This window comes from Pleurodeles waltl, chromosome 3_1 (genome assembly GCF_031143425.1).
Source record: "Pleurodeles waltl isolate 20211129_DDA chromosome 3_1, aPleWal1.hap1.20221129, whole genome shotgun sequence".
Taxonomy (NCBI): domain Eukaryota; kingdom Metazoa; phylum Chordata; class Amphibia; order Caudata; family Salamandridae; genus Pleurodeles; species Pleurodeles waltl.
This window is the reverse complement of record NC_090440.1, coordinates 1,280,806,732-1,280,828,011: the sequence shown is the minus strand read 5'-3', so window position 1 is coordinate 1,280,828,011 and position 21,280 is coordinate 1,280,806,732. Positions and strand designations below refer to the sequence as shown.

The following is a 21,280-nucleotide window of genomic DNA, read 5'->3' as shown; positions in this document are numbered from 1 at the left end:
TAAAGTTCCCCTAAGGACAAAGAAGTCGTGTTAGAGGAATAATGCAGGAAAGACACAAACCAACAATGCAACAACTGTGGATTTCCAATCTAGGGTACCTGTGGAACAAGGGGACCAAGTCCAAAAGTCACAAGCAAGTCGGAGATGGGCATATGCCCAGGAAATGCCAGCTGTGGATGCAAAGAAGCTTCTACTGGACAGAAGAAGCTGAGGTTTCTGCAGGAACGAAAAGGGAACGGACCCCGTTTCGTTTCTGCCCAAAATGTCACAGTAAGTATCCTTATACAGATCAGCACTTGGTCTGTAACTTGTGCTTGTCCCCCGAGCACAAGGAGGATACCTGTGAGGCCTGTCGAGCCTTCCGGTCCAGAAAAACACTCCGGGACCGAAGAGCCAGGCGTCTACAAATGGCGTCCATGCCAACAAAACAACGTTTCGACGACGAAGAGGAAACATTCTCGGTTCCGGAATCAGAATCCGGAGACTCCGACGTCGAACAACAGCAACAAACAGTGAGTAAGACGTCGAAAATTAAAACCATCGAGAAGACAAAAGCCCAGGGGACGCCACTGCCAACAGGCCATGGCTCGACCCATAAAACCGGCGACCCGTCGAAGGCGCCGAAAAAGGGCACGCCCATAGCGAAGACACCCGACTCCGGTCGAGGGACCGCCATGGAGCAACCTCGGAGCCGAGATAGCGGCTCCGAGAGGCAAAAACAAGATGCCGGCACCGAAAAACATCGGCACCGAGACACACTGCCGAAAGCCACAAAAATTCTGTCGGTGCCGAAGCCGAAAAAAGATTCTCTCTCGGCGCCGAAAAGTTCCACACCTTCATCCTACACAGAGGAACAAGGAATAAGTGGCCAGATGCACAGATTTGGACAAGAGCTCCAAAGTGTAGAATCAGACTACACACAAAAGAGACTGTACATCCAGCAAGACACAGGGAAGATATCAACCCTTCCCCCAATAATGAGGAAAAGAAGGATCGGACTTCTCAAGGATGACGCACAACCACAAGCCAAAGTGGTTAAAAAAGTCACGCCTCCGCCCTCTCCACCACAACAGGCATCGCCGGCACAAACACCGCCACAAATGCACTCACCAGCGCAAACTACCTTAAGTCAAGATAATCAGGATCAAGACGCTTGGGACCTATATGACACCCCAGTGCCGGACAATGATCCTGATTCATACCCCACAAAGCCGTCACCGCCAGAGGACAGTACCTCATACTCGCAACTGGTGGCTAGGGCTGCAGAATTCCACAATGTCCAACTGCATTCCGATCCAATAGAGGATGATTTTTTATTTAACACCCTCTCGGCTACACATAGTCAATATCAATGTCTCCCAATGCTACCAGGGATGTTACGGCACGCAAAACAAATTTTTGAAGAGCCCGTAAAATCAAGAGCCATCACCCCAAGGGTGGATAAGAAATACAAACCACCACCCACAGACCCAGTGTTTATTACTTCGCAGTTACCACCTGACTCCGTAGTAGTAGGGGCAGCTCGCAAGAGAGCAAATTCCCATACATCTGGCGTCGCCCCACCCCCGGACAAAGAAAGCAGAAAATTTGATGCAGCAGGAAAAAGAGTAGCATCACAGGCAGCCAACCAGTGGCGCATCGCAAATTCTCAAGCGCTGCTGGCCAGTAATGACCGCGCACACTGGGATGAGATGCAACTTCTCGTAGACCATCTTCCCCAGGAATACCAAAAAAGGGCGCAGCAAATAGTTGAAGAGGGACAAACGATCTCAAACAATCAAATCCGCTCTTCACTGGACGCAGCCGATACTGCAGCGAGAACAGTCAACACTGCTGTCACCATAAGGAGACACGCTTGGCTCCGCACTTCAGGCTTCAAACCTGAAATCCAGCAGGCTGTCCTTAATATGCCCTTCAACGAGAAACAACTTTTTGGCCCTGAAGTGGACACAGCCATTGAAAAACTTAAAAAGGACACAGACACGGCCAAAGCCATGGGCGCACTCTACTCCCCGCAGAGCAGAGGCTCTTTTAGAAAAACTCCATTTAGAGGGGGGTTTCGTGGCCAACCCACAGACACCACCAGCCAACAAACAAGAACCACACCATATCAGGGTTCATTCCAAAGGGGAGGTTTCAGGGGATATAGAGGGGGTCAATTCCCAAGGAGTAGGGGAAGATTCCAGACTCCAAAAACACCTCCACCTAAACAGTGACTTTCAAGTCACACAACCCCTTCACTCAACACCAGTGGGGGGAAGACTAAGCCAATTCTACCAATCTTGGCAGCAGATTACAACAGACAATTGGGTATTAGCAATAATCCAACATGGCTATTGCATAGAATTCCACAAATTCCCACCAAACATCCCTCCAAAAACACGCAAAATGTCACCACAACATTTAGAACTTTTAGGACTAGAAGTTCAAGCACTACTGCAAAAGGATGCAATAGAGTTAGTACCAGTACAACAAAAAAACACAGGAGTTTACCCCCTGTACTTTCTAATTCCAAAAAAAGACAAAACATTAAGACCAATATTAGATCTCAGGACACTAAATACCTACATCATATCGGACCACTTTCACATGGTCACACTACAAGACATCATTCCACTGCTCAAACAGCAAGATTACATGACCACATTAGACCTAAAAGATGCGTACTTTCATATACCGATACACCCTTCTCACAGAAAGTACCTAAGGTTCGTATTCAAAGGAATACATTACCAATTCAAAGTGTTGCCATTCGGAATAACAACTGCACCAAGAGTGTTCACAAAACGTCTAGCAGTAGTAGCAGCACATATCAGGAGACAACAGATACATGTGTTTCCTTACCTGGACGATTGGCTAATCAAGACCAACACAGTAAAAAAGTGCACAAACGACACCACATATGTCATACAAACCCTTCACAAACTGGGTTTCTCCATCAACTATACAAAATCACACCTCAAACCTTGTCAGACACAACAATATCTAGGAGCAACCATCAACACATCAAAGGGAATTGCCACTCCAAGTCCACAAAGAGTGCAAGCATTCCACAAGGTAATAAGTGCTATGTTTCCAAACCAAAAGATACAAGCAAAATTTGTGCTAAAACTTCTAGGCATGATGTCATCATGCATAGCCATTGTCCCAAACGCAAGACTACACATGCAACCCTTACTACAGTGCCTAGCATCACAATGGTCACAGGCACAGGGTCAACTTCAAGATCTGGTGTTGGTAGACCGCCAAACATACCTCTCGCTTCTATGGTGGAACAGCAACAATTTAAACAAAGGGCGGACATTTCAGGACCCAGTGCCTCAATACGTTATAACAACAGATGCTTCCATGACAAGGTGGGGAGCACACCTCAATCACCACAGCATTCAAGGACAATGGGATGTACACCAAACAAAATTTCATATCAATTACCTACAGTAGAACTGTTAGCAGTATTTCTAGCGTTAAAAGCCTTTCAACCCATAATAACACACAAATACATTCTTGTCAAAACAGACAACATGACAACAATGTATTACTTAAACAAACAAGGAGGAACACACTCAACACAATTGTGCCTCCTAACACAAAAAATATGGCAGTGGGCGATTCACAACAACATTCGCCTAATAGCACAATTTATTCCAGGGATCCAAAACCAACTAGCAGACAACCTTTCGCGAGACCACCAACAAGTCCACGAATGGGAAATTCACCCCCAAGTTCTGAACAAGTACTTTCAAATTTGGGGAACACCCCAGATAGATTTGTTCGCAACAAAAGAAAACGCAAAATGCCAAAACTTCGCATCCAGGTACCCACACCGCGAATCACAAGGCAATGCTCTATGGATGAGTTGGTCAGGGATATTTGCATACGCTTTTCCCCCTCCCCCTCTCCCTCTCCTTCCATATCTAGTAAACAAGTTGAGTCAAAACCAACTCAAACTCATACTGATAGCACCCACATGGGCAAGACAACCTTGGTATACAACTCTACTAGACCTTTCACTAGTACCGCATGTCAAACTACCCAACAGACCAGATCTGTTAACACAACACAAACAACAGATCAGGCATCCAAACCCAGCATCATTGAATCTGGCAATTTGGCTCCTGAAATCCTAGAATTCGGACACTTAGACCTCACACAAGAATGCATGGAGGTCATAAAACAAGCTAGAAAAGCTTCCACTAGACACTGCTATGCATCTAAGTGGAAAAGATTTGTTTGCTACTGCCATACCAATCAAATCCAACCATTACATGCCTCTACAAAGGACATAGTGGGATACTTACTACATTTGCAAAAAGCGAATCTCGCTTTTTCATCTATAAAAATACACCTCGCAGCAATATCTGCTTACCTACAAACTACTCATTCATCGTCTCTATTTAGAATACCAGTTATTAAAGCATTCATGGAAGGGCTAAAAAGAATTATACCACCAAGAACACCACCAGTTCCTTCATGGAACCTTAACATCGTCTTAACAAGACTCATGGGTCCACCTTTCGAACCCATGCATTCCTGTGAAATGCAATATCTAACCTGGAAAGTCGCATTTCTCATTGCAATCACATCCCTCAGAAGAGTAAGTGAAATACAGGCATTTACCATACAAGAACTATTTATTCAAATACACAAAAATAAAATAGTTCTAAGAACAAATCCAAAATTTCTACCAAAAGTAATCTCACCATTCCATTTAAATCAAACAGTAGAATTGCCAGTGTTCTTCCCACAACCAGATTCCGTGGCTGAAAGGGCACTACATACATTAGACATCAAAAGAGCACTAATGTACTACATTGACAGAACAAAGCTAATCAGGAAAACAAAACAACTGTTCATAGCTTTTCAAAAACCACACATAGGAAATCCAATCTCTAAACAAGGCATTGCTAGATGGATAGTCAGATGTATTCAAACATGCTATCTTAAAGCCAGAAGAGAATTGCCTATTACACCAAAGGCACACTCAACCAGAAAGAAAGGTGCTACAATGGCCTTTCTAGGAAACATTCCTATGAGCGAAATATGTAAGGCTGCAACCTGGTCTAGGCCTCATACATTTACTAAACACTACTGTGTAGACGTACTAAATGCACAACAAGCTACAGTGGGCCAAGCTGTACTAAGAACATTATTCCAAACTACTTCAACTCCTACAGGCTAAACCACCGCTTTTAGGGGAGGTAACTGCTTTATAGTCTATGCGAAACATGTGTATCTGCAGCAACATATGCCATCGAACTGAAAATGTCACTTACCCAGTGTACATCTGTTCGTGGCATTAGTCGCTGCAGATTCACATGTGCCCTCCCGCCTCCCCGGGAAGCCTGTAGCCGTTTAGAAGTAGATCTTAAATCTTAAACATTTGTACATTTGTAAATAATTATTATAAACTTTTTATGTACATACGTATTCACTCCATTGCATGGGCACTATTTATAGCAAACAACTCCATCCTCACCCTCTGCGGGGAAAACAATCTAAGATGGAGTCGACGCCCATGCGCAATGGAGCCGAAGATGGAGGAGTCCTTCGGTCCTGTGACCAAAAAAGACTTCTTCGAAGAAAAACAACTTGTAATACTCCGAGCCCAACACCAGGCAGCGGACTGTGCGAAACATGTGAATCTGCAGCGACTAATGCCACGAACAGATGTACACTGGGTAAGTGACATTTTCATTTTACTGCGACCAATTCAAAACATTGTTTTCACCTGACAGTTCCCTTTAGCTAGAGAATGCTGTGATATGGCTGAGGAGCAGCACATGTCAGCTAGGGGGTGGGTGAATGGACCTTAGACATGCTCCTTCTACTCCAGTCAATGGATGACAAACAGCATTTTTTTCATGGAAGGTAATTCACTGCAATTTTACTCCCTTTTAAACTGGTGAATGGTCTACCTCAAGAATCAAGTCACGTGCGGTTCAATGTCATATTGGATTTCATGGCCCCTGGCAAGATAGGTAGCATAAGGACGTTCACCAGCCTTCCTTCCTAGGCCTGTGAGTATATTATTATAAAGTAGACGAATCTCTGCTATACCAAGGGGTTTACTAAAATGCATATGTCGAGCACTCGCTCTTGCACACTGTTAAAATAGATATTCTGTGTATTGGCAATCAAATTTCCTTTCATAAATTCAATCCTTTTATTTATGTTACGTTGCCAATATTCTTTTGCGTTTTCAGTATCTGTCACTCAGATATCCTCTATTTGTCATCCTTTCCACAGCAAACTATAATTGCCGTATCTCCTATTCAGTGCTTAATTTGTAAATAAAAATGTGCTGTTGTCCAAAGAACTCCTTTTAAAGTTGTTGCTGCGACAGTTAAATATACGAGCACAGAATACTGAGGCAGCGTGATCTCAACGCCTTCTTTGGCCTCTTTACTCCATCAGCAGCCAGTCATTGCCCCTTCAGCTCACTCTTGCAGCTTTCTGCGTTCTCCCTTTGTCATGGTTTCTTGTTTTTCTCTTCCTCTGTCTTTCCTGTATGTGTCTTTTGCTCGCAGTAAATTTCTGATACAGAAAAATAAGTGCTGACCCTCTAAAATGAGAGCTGATGCCCCCCACTGGAAAACAACGGCTTAAATGAAGCACTGCTCCTATTTTCCCACAATTATGTTACATTCTTAAAGTCACGGTGTACTCCTTTCAGTCTGACCAGTATTGTCAACAGGTCTGTGTCTGCTTCGCTGCATCTATGATTCCTTTCTAATCATACTTTTATATGTATTGTAACCATTGCTTCTGGATTGCTATTGAGTATTATTATTTGTTTAACTACTTTATTTCTGGGTTCTAAATAAGGTAGTGGGACACATGGGGGCAGTACACCAGATGTGTTATTGTCTTAGTTCCACAGAGAGATTGTCAGGGCCACAGTCGATTTCTTACATCCATGCTGCTACGGGGTAAGCAGGAATCATACATTTGAGATAAAGTTTACAAGCAACGTATTAGTTAAAACTATTGGGTATTATTACTCATAGTCAACACACAATTACAATTAGAAGCATTTGGGTTGGGAAGATTAAACCAGGACTAAATTATAGCATTTGAAACACGTTTGCATTGTAGGAGTATAATTTCTGAATTTCATTTCTCCTTTTAGAAGAATATAGAGACCAATGAACAACTTGAGACTGTAAGTGATTTTAAACAGCATATGCTATTGTACTGTATGATTTTGTGGTAAATGTATTGTGCTTGCAACCCTCTATGTTTGAAGTTAAGTCATGTTCACATAAAAAACAAGCTACACCATCCAGAGTTCAGAGATGGAAAGGTGTTGTTTTTTGTTTCCCGCTTATATGGCAAGCGTTGTCCTGGCATTTGGGACGACCACCGAGATGCACCTTTTCTGCTATGTGGCACACAATCTGGCCATCTGATGGACGGGGGAATTTGTGAGAGAGTAAGAGACAAACAACCTACATTTATAATAATGAATACACAGCTTTGCCCAAGGGGCAGTGAAAAAATGTGTGACAGCACACCAAAATCCCGTGTAATTATAAAAGGGCCAATAATCGGTATAGCAAATTATGCAAGAAAGATATTCTGTGGAAAGTGTAGTAGTAACTAAAAAGACCAAAAACGGGCATTGGTGTCAAAAGCAGTAGCCATGCACTATTTCATTTACTTATTTTACACTGTTTACTCCTGACCAAAGACAACCCTACGATGAAGTGGGTTGTGGAAGAGCTGGCTAGGCTGGCATCCTGAAATTACCCAAATTAGAAAAGGCCTGGGTTCTACCTACTCCTCCTGGCCAATGCAAGTCCAAATTTAACAGGGGTTAATTTCCCAAGCTGTCCCAGCTACCAAGCGTGGCTATCTAGAAAGGCTGCCTTTATTTTTCTTTCAAACCTATATTTTCAAGTAAAGGGCTAGATTTTGTCTTAAGTATTTTTTTCATAAACTCAAATTAGAAGATTTGCTGTCCTCCAGAGACTGTCTGTCCTATTTTTCATGCCAACAGGAGCAATGAGTTAGTTTTTAGAAACATTATCATTAAATGCCTTCTCATGTCTGATGTAACAGCTACCTGCCTAAATAATGAACTCTATTGTCCAGGAATTCCACAGCGGCCAAACAATGTCGATATATTCCAATGCTATCCTTCTTTGAAATTCAAAGCCATCATGTTCAACCATGAACCTACTTTAAATATTCATCCCTGTGATGTATCTCAGGTGCACACTATAGTTCATTTTTGCACTTACATTAACAAAAGGGCCTTGGTTGGTCATTCTGTTCCTGTGTGTCTACAGAAATGATCTTTGTGGACCAGCTACTTCTATGGAGAGAACCTTATTTTTACTGCGACCAATTCAAAACATTGTTTTCACCTGACAGTTCCCTTTAGCTAGAGAATGCTGTGATATGGCTGAGGAGCAGCAGCACATGTCAGCTAGTGGGTGGGTGAATGGACCTTAGACATGCTCCTTCTGCTCCAGTCAATGGATGACAAACAGCATTTTTTTCATGGAAGCTAATTCACTGCAATTTAACTCCCTTTTAAACTGGTGAATGGTCTACCTCAAGAATCAAGTCACGTGCGGTTCAATGTCATATTGGATTTCATGGCCCCTGGCAAGATAGGTAGCATAAGGACGTTCACCAGCCTTCCTTCCTAGGCCTGTCAGTATATTACTATAAAGTAGACGAATCTCTGCTATACCAAGGGGTTTACTAAAATGCATATGTCGAGCACTCACTCTTGCACACTGTTAAAAATAGATATTCTGTGTATTGGCAATCAAATTTCCTTTCATAAATTCAATCCTTTTATTTATGTTATGTTGCCAATATTCTTTTGCGTTTTCAGAATCTGTCACTCAGATAGCCTTTATTTGTCATCCTTTCCACAGCAAACTATAATTGCCGTATCTCCTATTCAGTGCTTAATTTGTAAATAAAAATGTGCTGTTGTCCAAAGAACTCCTTTTAAAGTTGTTGCTGCGACAGTTAAATATACGAGCACAGAATACTGAGGCAGCGTGATCTCAACGCCTTCTTTGGCCTCTTTACTCCATCAGCAGCCACTCATTGCCCCTTCAGCTCACTCTTGCAGCTTTCTGCGTTCTCCGTTTGTCATGGTTTCTTGTTTTTCTCTTCCTCCTTCTTTACTGTATGTGTCTTTTGCTCGCAGTAAATTTCTGATACAGAAAAATAAGTGCTGACCCTCTAAAATGAGTGCTGATGCCCCCCACTGGAAAACAACGGCTTAAATGAAGCACTGCTCCTATTTTCCCACAATGATGTTACATTCGTAAAGTCACAGTGTACTCCTTTCAGTCTGACCAGTATTGTCAACAGGTCTGTGTCTGCTTCGCTGCATCTATGATTCCTTTCTAATCATACTTTTATATGTATTGTAACCATTGCTTCTGGATTGCTATTGAGTATTATTATTTGTTTAACTACTTTATTTCTGGGTTCTAAATAAGGTAGTGGGACACAATGGGGGCAGTACACCAGATGTGTTATTGTCTTAGTTCCACAGAGAGATTGTCAGGGCCACAGTCGATTTCTTACATCCATGCTGCTACGGGGTAAGCAGGAATCATACATTTGAGATAAAGTTTACAAGCAAAGTATTAGTTAAAACTATTGGGTATTATTACTCATAGTCAACACACAATTACAATTAGAAGCATTTGGGTTGGGAAGATTAAACCAGGACTAAATTATAGCATTTGAAACACATGTTTGCATTGTAGGAGTATAATTTCTGAATTTCTTTTCTCCTTTTAGAAGAATATAGAGACCAATGAACAACTTGAGACTGTAAGTGACTAAACATCATATGCTATTGTACTGTATGCTTTTGTGGTAAATGTATTGTGCTTGCAACCCTCTATGTTTGAAGTTAAGTCATGTTCACATAAAAAACAAGCTACACCATCCAGAGTTCAGAGTTGGAAAGGTGTTGTTTTTTGTTTCACGCTTATATGGCAAGCGTTGTCATGGCATGTGGGACGACCACTGAGATGCACCTTTTCTGCTATGTGGCACACAATCTGGCCGTCTGATGGACGGGTGAATTTGTCAGAGAGTAAGAGACAAACAACCTACATTTATAATAATGACTACACAGCTTTTCCCAAGGGGCAGTGAAAAAATGTGTGACAGCACACTAAAATCCCGGGTAATTATAAAAGGGCCAATAATCGGTATAGGAAATTATGCAAGAAAGATATTCTGTGGAAAGTGTAGTAGTAACTTAAAAGACCAAAAATGGGCATTGGTGACAAAAGCAGTAGCCATCCACTATTTCATTTACTTATTTTACACTGTTTACTCCTGACCAAAGACAACCCTACGATGAAGTGGGTTGTGGAAGAGCTGGCTAGGCTGGCATCCTGAAATTACCCAAATTAGAAAAGGCCTAGGTTCTACCTACTCCTCCTGGCCAATGCAAGTCAAATTTAACAGGGGTTCATTTCCCAAGCTGTCCCAGCTACCAAGCGTGGCTATGTAAAAGGCTGCCTTTATTTTTCTTTCAAACCTATATTTTCAAGTAAAGTGCTAGATTTTGTCTTAAGTATTTTTTTCATAAACTCAAATTAGAAGATTTACTGTCCTCCAGAGACTGTCTGTCCTATTTTTCATGCCAAAAGGAGCAATGAGTTAGTTTTTAGAAACATTATCATTAAACGCCATATCATGTCCGATGTAACAGCTACCTGCCTAATTAATGAGCTCTATTGTCCATGAATTCCACAGCGGCCAACCAATGTCGATACATTCCAATGCTATCCTTATTTGAAATTCAAAGCCATCATGTTCATCCATGAACCTACTTTAAATATTCATTCCTGTGATGTATCTCAGGTGCACACTATAGTTCATTTTTGCACTTACATTAACAAAAGGGCCTTGGTTGGTCATTCTGTTCCTGTGTGTCTACAGAAATGATCTTTGTGGACCAGCTACTTCTATGGAGAGAACCTTATTTTTACTGCGACCAATTCAAAACATTGTTTTCACCTGACAGTTCCCTTTAGCTAGAGAATGCTGTGATATGGCTGAGGAGCAGCACATGTCAGCTAGTGGGTGGGTGAATGGACCTTAGACATGCTCCTTCTACTCCAGTCAATGGATGACAAACAGCATTTTTTTCATGGAAGGTAATTCACTGCAATTTTACTCCCTTTTAAACTGGTGAATGGTCTACCTCAAGAATCAAGTCACGTGCGGTTCAATGTCATATTGGATTTTATGTCCCCTGGCAAGATAGGTAGCATAAGGACGTTCATCAGCCTTCCTTCCTAGGCCTGTCAGTATATTACTATAAAGTAGACAAATCTCTGCTATACCAAGGGGTTTACTAAAATGCATATGTCGAGCACTCACTCTTGAACACTGTTAAAAATAGATATTCTGTGTATTGGCAATCAAATTTCCTTTCATAAATTCAATCCTTTTATTTATGTTACGTTGCCAATATTCTTTTGCGTTTTCAGTATCTGTCACTCAGATATCCTCTATTTGTCATCCTTTCCACAGCAAACTATAATTGCCGTATCTCCTATTCAGTGCTTAATTTGTAAATAAAAATGTGCTGTTGTCCAAAGAACTCCTTTTAAAGTTGTTGCTGCGACAGTTACATATACGAGCACAGAATACTGAGGCAGCGTGATCTCAACGCCTTCTTTGGCCTCTTTACTCCATCAGCAGCCAATCATTGCCCCTTCAGCTCACTCTTGCAGCTTTCTGCGTTCTCCCTTTGTCATGGTTTCTTGTTTTTCTCTTCCTCTGTCTTTCCTGTATGTGTCTTTTGCTCGCAGTAAATTTCTGATACAGAAAAATAAGTGCTGACCCTCTAAAATGAGTGCTGATGCCGCCCACTGGAAAACAACGGCTTAAATGAAGCACTGTTCCTATTTTCCCACAATTATGTTACATTCTTAAAGTCACGGTGTACTCCTTTCAGTCTGACCAGTATTGTCAAGAGGTCTGTGTCTGCTTCGCTGCATCTATGATTCCTTTCTAATCATACTTTTATATGTATAGTAACCATTGCTTCTGGATTGCTATTGAGTATTATTATTTGTTTACCTACTTTATTTCTGGGTTCTAAATAAGGTAGTGGGACACATGGGGGGCAGTACACCAGATGTGTTATTGTCTTAGTTCCACAGAGAGATTGTCAGGGCCACAGTCGATTTCTTACATCCATGCTGCTACGGGGTAAGCAGGAATCATACATTTGAGATAAAGTTTACAAGCAACGTATTAGTTAAAACTATTGGGTATTATTACTCATAGTCAACACACAATTACAATTAGAAGCATTTGGGTTGGGAAGATTAAACCAGGACTAAATTATAGCATTTGAAACACATGTTTGCATTGTAGGAGTATAATTTCTGAATTTCTTTTCTCCTTTTAGAAGAATATAGAGACCAATGAACAACTTGAGACTGTAAGTGACTAAACATCATATGCTATTGTACTGTATGCTTTTGTGGTAAATGTATTGTGCTTGCAACCCTCTATGTTTGAAGTTAAGTCATGTTCACATAAAAAACAAGTACACCATCCAGAGTTCAGAGTTGGAAAGGTGTTGTTTTTTGTTTCACGCTTATATGGCAAGCGTTGTCATGGCATGTGGGACGACCACTGAGATGCACCTTTTCTGCTATGTGGCACACAATCTGGCCGTCTGATGGACGGGTGAATTTGTCAGAGAGTAAGAGACAAACAACCTACATTTATAATAATGACTACACAGCTTTTCCCAAGGGGCAGTGAAAAAATGTGTGACAGCACACTAAAATCCCGGGTAATTATAAAAGGGCCAATAATCGGTATAGCAAATTATGCAAGAAAGATATTCTGTGGAAAGTGTAGTAGTAACTTAAAAGACCAAAAATGGGCATTGGTGACAAAAGCAGTAGCCATGCACTATTTCATTTACTTATTTTACACTGTTTACTCCTGACCAAAGACAACCCTACGATGAAGTGGGTTGTGGAAGAGCTGGCTAGGCTGGCATCCTGAAATTACCCAAATTAGAAAAGGCCTAGGTTCTACCTACTCCTCCTGGCCAATGCAAGTCAAATTTAACAGGGGTTCATTTCCCAAGCTGTCCCAGCTACCAAGCGTGGCTATGTAAAAGGCTGCCTTTATTTTTCTTTCAAACCTATATTTTCAAGTAAAGTGCTAGATTTTGTCTTAAGTATTTTTTTCATAAACTCAAATTAGAAGATTTACTGTCCTCCAGAGACTGTCTGTCCTATTTTTCATGCCAAAAGGAGCAATGAGTTAGTTTTTAGAAACATTATCATTAAACGCCATATCATGTCCGATGTAACAGCTACCTGCCTAATTAATGAGCTCTATTGTCCATGAATTCCACAGCGGCCAACCAATGTCGATACATTCCAATGCTATCCTTATTTGAAATTCAAAGCCATCATGTTCATCCATGAACCTACTTTAAATATTCATTCCTGTGATGTATCTCAGGTGCACACTATAGTTCATTTTTGCACTTACATTAACAAAAGGGCCTTGGTTGGTCATTCTGTTCCTGTGTGTCTACAGAAATGATCTTTGTGGACCAGCTACTTCTATGGAGAGAACCTTATTTTTACTGCGACCAATTCAAAACATTGTTTTCACCTGACAGTTCCCTTTAGCTAGAGAATGCTGTGATATGGCTGAGGAGCAGCACATGTCAGCTAGTGGGTGGGTGAATGGACCTTAGACATGCTCCTTCTACTCCAGTCAATGGATGACAAACAGCATTTTTTTCATGGAAGGTAATTCACTGCAATTTTACTCCCTTTTAAACTGGTGAATGGTCTACCTCAAGAATCAAGTCACGTGCGGTTCAATGTCATATTGGATTTTATGTCCCCTGGCAAGATAGGTAGCATAAGGACGTTCATCAGCCTTCCTTCCTAGGCCTGTCAGTATATTACTATAAAGTAGACAAATCTCTGCTATACCAAGGGGTTTACTAAAATGCATATGTCGAGCACTCACTATTGAACACTGTTAAAAATAGATATTCTGTGTATTGGCAATCAAATTTCCTTTCATAAATTCAATCCTTTTATTTATGTTACGTTGCCAATATTCTTTTGCGTTTTCAGTATCTGTCACTCAGATATCCTCTATTTGTCATCCTTTCCACAGCAAACTATAATTGCCGTATCTCCTATTCAGTGCTTAATTTGTAAATAAAAATGTGCTGTTGTCCAAAGAACTCCTTTTAAAGTTGTTGCTGCGACAGTTACATATACGAGCACAGAATACTGAGGCAGCGTGATCTCAACGCCTTCTTTGGCCTCTTTACTCCATCAGCAGCCACTCATTGCCCCTTCAGCTCACTCTTGCAGCTTTCTGCGTTCTCCCTTTGTCATGGTTTCTTGTTTTTCTCTTCCTCTGTCTTTCCTGTATGTGTCTTTTGCTCGCAGTAAATTTCTGATACAGAAAAATAAGTGCTGACCCTCTAAAATGAGTGCTGATGCCGCCCACTGGAAAACAACGGCTTAAATGAAGCACTGTTCCTATTTTCCCACAATTATGTTACATTCTTAAAGTCACGGTGTACTCCTTTCAGTCTGACCAGTATTGTCAAGAGGTCTGTGTCTGCTTCGCTGCATCTATGATTCCTTTCTAATCATACTTTTATATGTATAGTAACCATTGCTTCTGGATTGCTATTGAGTATTATTATTTGTTTACCTACTTTATTTCTGGGTTCTAAATAAGGTAGTGGGACACATGGGGGGGCAGTACACCAGATGTGTTATTGTCTTAGTTCCACAGAGAGATTGTCAGGGCCACAGTCGATTTCTTACATCCATGCTGCTACGGGGTAAGCAGGAATCATACATTTGAGATAAAGTTTACAAGCAACGTATTAGTTAAAACTATTGGGTATTATTACTCATAGTCAACACACAATTACAATTAGAAGCATTTGGGTTGGGAAGATTAAACCAGGACTAAATTATAGCATTTGAAAATACATGTTTGCATTGTAGGAGTATAATTTCTGAATTTCTTTTCTCCTTTTAGAAGAATATAGAGACCAATGAACAACTTGAGACTGTAAGTGACTAAACATCATATGCTATTGTACTGTATGCTTTTGTGGTAAATGTATTGTGCTTGCAACCCTCTATGTTTGAAGTTAAGTCATGTTCACATAAAAAACAAGCTACACCATCCAGAGTTCAGAGTTGGAAAGGTGTTGTTTTTTGTTTCACGCTTATATGGCAAGCGTTGTCATGGCATGTGGGACGACCACTGAGATGCACCTTTTCTGCTATGTGGCACACAATCTGGCCGTCTGATGGACGGGTGAATTTGTCAGAGAGTAAGAGACAAACAACCTACATTTATAATAATGACTACACAGCTTTTCCCAAGAGGCAGTGAAAAAATGTGTGACAGCACACTAAAATCCCGGGTAATTATAAAAGGGCCAATAATCGGTATAGCAAATTATGCAAGAATGATATTCTGTGGAAAGTGTAGTAGTAACTTAAAAGACCAAAAATGGGCATTGGTGACAAAAGCAGTAGCCATGCACTATTTCATTTACTTATTTTACACTGTTTACTCCTGACCAAAGACAACCCTACGATGAAGTGGGTTGTGGAAAAGCTGGCTAGGCTGGCATCCTGAAATTACCCAAATTAGAAAAGGCCTAGGTTCTACCTACTCCTCCTGGCCAATGCAAGTCAAATTTAACAGGGGTTCATTTCCCAAGCTGTCCCAGCTACCAAGCGTGGCTATGTAAAAGGCTGCCTTTATTTTTCTTTCAAACCTATATTTTCAAGTAAAGTGCTAGATTTTGTCTTAAGTATTTTTTTCATAAACTCAAATTAGAAGATTTACTGTCCTCCAGAGACTGTCTGTCCTATTTTTCATGCCAAAAGGAGCAATGAGTTAGTTTTTAGAAACATTATCATTAAACGCCATATCATGTCCGATGTAACAGCTACCTGCCTAATTAATGAGCTCTATTGTCCATGAATTCCACAGCGGCCAACCAATGTCGATACATTCCAATGCTATCCTTATTTGAAATTCAAAGCCATCATGTTCATCCATGAACCTACTTTAAATATTCATTCCTGTGATGTATCTCAGGTGCAACCTATAGTTCATTTTTGCACTTACATTAACAAAAGGGCCTTGGTTGGTCATTCTGTTCCTGTGTGTCTACAGAAATGATCTTTGTGGACCAGCTACTTCTATGGAGAGAACCTTATTTTTACTACGACCAATTCAAAACATTGTTTTCACCTGACAGTTCCCTTTAGCTAGAGAATGCTGTGATATGGCTGAGGAGCAGCAGCACATGTCAGCTAGTGGGTGGGGGAATGGACCTTAGACATGCTCCTTCTACTCCAGTCAATGGATGACAAACAGCATTTTTGTCATGGAAGCTAATTCACTGCAATTTAACTCCCTTTTAAACTGGTGAATGGTCTACCTCAAGAATCAAGTCACGTGCGGTTCAATGTCATATTGGATTTCATGGCCCCTGGCAAGATAGGTAGCATAAGGACGTTCACCAGCCTTCCTTCCTAGGCCTGTCAGTATATTACTATAAAGTAGACAAATCTCTGCTATACCAAGGGGTTTACTAAAATGCATATGTCGAGCACTCACTCTTGCACACTGTTAAAAATAGATATTCTGTGTATTGGCAATCAAATTTCCTTTCATAAATTCAATCCTTTTATTTATGTTATGTTGGCAATATTCTTTTGCGTTTTCAGTATCTGTCACTCAGATAGCCTTTATTTGTCATCCTTTCCACAGCAAACTATAATTGCCGTATCTCCTATTCAGTGCTTAATTTGTAAATAAAAATGTGCTGTTGTCCAAAGAACTCCTTTTAAAGTTGTTGCTGCGACAGTTAAATATACGAGCACAGAATACTGAGGCAGCGTGATCTCAACGCCTTCTTTGGCCTCTTTACTCCATCAGCAGCCACTCATTGCCCCTTCAGCTCACTCTTGCAGCTTTCTGCGTTCTCCCTTTGTCATGGTTTCTTGTTTTTCTCTTCCTCTGTCATTCCTGTATGTGTCTTTTGCTCGCAGTAAATTTCTGATACAGAAAAATAAGTGCTGACCCTCTAAAATGAGTGCTGATGCCCCCCACTGGAAAACAACGGCTTAAATGAAGCACTGCTCCTATTTTCCCACAATTATGTTACATTCTTAAAATCACAGTGTACTCCTTTCAGTCTGACCAGTATTGTCAACAGGTCTGTGTCTGCTTCGCTGCATCTATGATTCCTTTCTAATCATACTTTTATATGTATTGTAACCATTGCTTCTGGATTGCTATTGAGTATTATTATTTGTTTAACTACTTTATTTCTGGGTTCTAAATAAGGTAGTGGGACACATGGGGGGCAGTACACCAGATGTGTTATTGTCTTAGTTCCACAGAGAGATTGTCAGGGCCACAGTCGATTTCTTACATCCATGCTGCTACGGGGTAAGCAGGAATCATACATTTGAGATAAAGTTTACAAGCAACGTATTAGTTAAAACTATTGGGTATTATTACTCATAGTCAACACACAATTACAATTAGAAGCATTTGGGTTGGGAAGATTAAACCAGGACTAAATTATAGCATTTGAAACACATGTTTGCATTGTAGGAGTATAATTTCTGAATTTCTTTTCTCCTTTTAGAAGAATATAGAAACCAATGAACAACTTGAGACTGTAAGTGACTAAACATCATATGCTATTATACTGTATGCTTTTGTGGTAAATGTATTGTGCTTGCAACCCTCTATGTTTGAAGTTAAGTCATGTTCACATAAAAAACAAGCTACACCATCCAGAGTTCAGAGTTGGAAAGGTGTTGTTTTTTGTTTCACGCTTATATGGCAAGCGTTGTCATGGCATGTGGGACGACCACTGAGATGCACCTTTTCTGCTATGTGGCACACAATCTGGCCGTCTGATGGACGGGTGAATTTGTCAGAGAGTAAGAGACAAACAACCTACATTTATAATAATGAATACACAGCTTTGCCCAAGGGGCAGTGAAAAAATGTGTGACAGCACACCAAAATCCTGTGTAATTATAAAAGGGCCAATAATCGGTATAGCAAATTATGCAAAAAAGATATTCTGTGGAAAGTGTAGTAGTAACTAAAAAGACCAAAAATGGGCATTGGTGTCAAAAGCAGTAGCCATGCACTATTTCATTTACTTATTTTACACTGTTTACTCCTGACCAAAGACAACCCTACGATGAAGTGGGTTGTGGAAGAGCTGGCTAGGCTGGCATCCTGAAATTACCCAAATTAGAAAAGGCCTGGGTTCTACCTACTCCTCCTGGCCAATGCAAGTCCAAATTTAACAGGGGTTCATTTCCCAAGCTGTCCCAGCTACCAAGCGTGGCTATCTAGAAAGGCTGCCTTTATTTTTCTTTCAAACCTATATTTTCAAGTTAAGGGCTAGATTTTGTCTTAAGTATTTTTTTCATAAACTCAAATTAGAAGATTTGCTGTCCTCCAGAGACTGTCTGTCCTATTTTTCATGCCAAAAGGAGCAATGAGTTAGTTTTTAGAAACATTATCATTAAATGCCATCTCATGTCTGATGTAACAGCTACCTGCCTAATTAATGAACTCTATTGTCCAGGAATTCCACAGCGGCCAACCAATGTCGATATATTCCAATGCTATCCTTCTTTGAAATTCAAAGCCATCATGTTCAACCATGAACCTACTTTAAATATTCATTCCTGTGATGTATCTCAGGTGCACACTATAGTTCATTTTTGCACTTACATTAACAAAAGGGCCTTGGTTGGTCATTCTGTTCCTGTGTGTCTACAGAAATGATCTTTGTGGACCAGCTACTTCTATGGAGAGAACCTTATTTTTACTGCGACCAATTCAAAACATTGTTTTCACCTGACAGTTCCCTTTAGCTAGAGAATGCTGTGATATGGCTGAGGAGCAGCACATGTCAGCTAGTGGGTGGGTGAATGGACCTTAGACATGCTCCTTCTACTCCAGTCAATGAATGACAAACAGCATTTTTTTCATGGAAGCTAATTCACTGCAATTTAACTCCCTTTTAAACTGGTGAATGGTCTACCTCAAGAATCAAGTCACGTGCGGTTCAATGTCATATTGGATTTCATGGCCCCTGGCAAGATAGGTAGCATAAGGACGTTCACCAGCCTTCCTTCCTAGGCCTGTCAGTATATTACTATAAAGTAGACGAATCTCTGCTATACCAAGGGGTTTACTAAAATGCATATGTCGAGCACTCACTCTTGCACACTGTTAAAAATAGATATTCTGTGTATTGGCAATCAAATTTCCTTTCATAAATTCAATCCTTTTATTCATGTTACGTTGCCAATATTCTTTTGCGTTTTCAGTATCTGTCACTCAGATATCCTTTATTTGTCATCCTTTCCACAGCAAACTATAATTGCCGTATCTCCTATTCAGTGCTTAATTTGTAAATAAAAATGTGCTGTTGTCCAAAGAACTCCTTTTAAAGTTGTTGCTGCGACAGTTAAATATACGAGCACAGAATACTGAGGCAGCGTGATCTCAACGCCTTCTTTGGCCTCTTTACTCCATCAGCAGCCGCTCATTGCCCCTTCAGCTCACTCTTGCAGCTTTCTGCGTTCTCCCTTTGTCATGGTTTCTTGTTTTTCTCTTCCTCTGTCTCTCCTGTATGTGTCTTTTGCTCGCAGTAAATTTCTGATACAGAAAAATAAGTGCTGACCCTCTAAAATGAGTGCTGATGCCCCCCACTGGAAAACAACGGCTTAAATGAAGCACTGCTCCTATTTTCCCACAATTATGTTACATTCTTAAAGTCACGGTGTACTCCTTTCAGTCTGACCAGTATTGTCAACAGGTCTGTGTCTGCTTCGCTGCATCTATGATTCCTTTCTAATCATACTTTTATATGTATTGTAACCATTGCTTCTGGATTGCTATTGAGTTTTATTATTTTTTTAACTACTTTATTTCTGGGTTCTAAATAAGGTAGTGGGACACATGGGGGGCAGTACACCAGATGTGTTATTGTCTTAGTTCCACAGAGAGATTGTCAGGGCCACAGTCGATTTCTTACATCCATGCTGCTACGGGGTAAGCAGGAATCATACATTTGAGATAAAGTTTACAAGCAACGTATTAGTTAAAACTATTGGGTATTATTACTCATAGTCAACACACAATTACAATTAGAAGTATTTGGGTTGGGAAGATTAAACCAGGACTAAATTATAGCATTTGAAACACATGTTTGCATTGTAGGAGTATAATTTCTGAATTTCTTTTCTCCTTTTAGAATAATATAGAGACCAATGAACAACTTGAGACTGTAAGTGACTTTAAACATCATATGCTATTGTACTGTATGATTTTCTGGTAAATGTATTGTGCTTGCAACCCTCTATGTTTGAAGTTAAGTCATGTTCACATAAAAAACAAGCTACACCATCCAGAGTTCACAGTTGGAAAGGTGTTGTTTTTTGTTTCACGCTTATATGGCAAGCGTTGTCATGGCATGTGGGACGACCACCGAGATGCACGTTTTCTGCTATGTGGCACACAATCTGGCCGTCTGATGGACGGGGGAATTTGTCAGAGAGTAAGAGACAAACAACCTACATTTATAATAATGACTACACAGCTTTTCCCAAGGGGCAGTGAAAAAATGTGTGACAGCACACTAAAATCCCGGGTAATTATAAAAGGGCCAATAATCGGTATAGCAAATTATGCAAGAATGATATTCTGTGGAAAGTGTAGTAGTAACTTAAAAGACCAAAAATGGGTATTGGTGACAAAAGCAGTAGCCATGCACTATTTCATTTACTTATTTTACACTGTTTACTCCTGACCAAAGACAACCCTACGATGAAGTGGGTTGTGGAAGAGCTGGCTAGGCTGGCATCCTGAAATTACCCAAATTAGAAAAGGCCTAGGTTCTACCTACTCGTCCTGGCCAATGCAAGTCCAAATTTAACAGGGGTTCATTTCCCAAGCTGTCCCAGCTACCAAGCGTGGCTATCTAAAAGGCTGCCTTTATTTTTCTTTCAAACCTATATTTTCAAGTAAAGTGCTAGATTTTGTCTTAAGTATTTTTTTCATAAACTCAAATTAGAAGATTTACTGTCCTCCAGAGACTGTCTGTCCTATTTTTCATGCCAAAAGGAGCAATGAGTTAGTTTTTAGAAACATTATCATTAAATGCCATCTCATGTCTGATGTAACAGCT

General features: G+C 40.5%; 1 protein-coding gene across 1 annotated transcript in view; it reads left to right on the top strand.

The window, feature by feature from the left end:
- The window catches only part of LOC138283572 (putative leucine-rich repeat-containing protein DDB_G0290503), a 511,080-nt gene that overhangs the window by 471,031 nt on the left and 18,769 nt on the right, over positions 1-21,280 (top strand). Inside the window, exons 8-13 of the mRNA XM_069221509.1 lie at positions 7,130-7,162; positions 9,778-9,810; positions 12,419-12,451; positions 15,061-15,093; positions 17,705-17,737; positions 20,348-20,380. Of these exons, the coding sequence (XP_069077610.1) occupies positions 7,130-7,162; positions 9,778-9,810; positions 12,419-12,451; positions 15,061-15,093; positions 17,705-17,737; positions 20,348-20,380 (198 nt within the window). The remainder of the gene's footprint in view (positions 1-7,129; positions 7,163-9,777; positions 9,811-12,418; positions 12,452-15,060; positions 15,094-17,704; positions 17,738-20,347; positions 20,381-21,280) is intronic.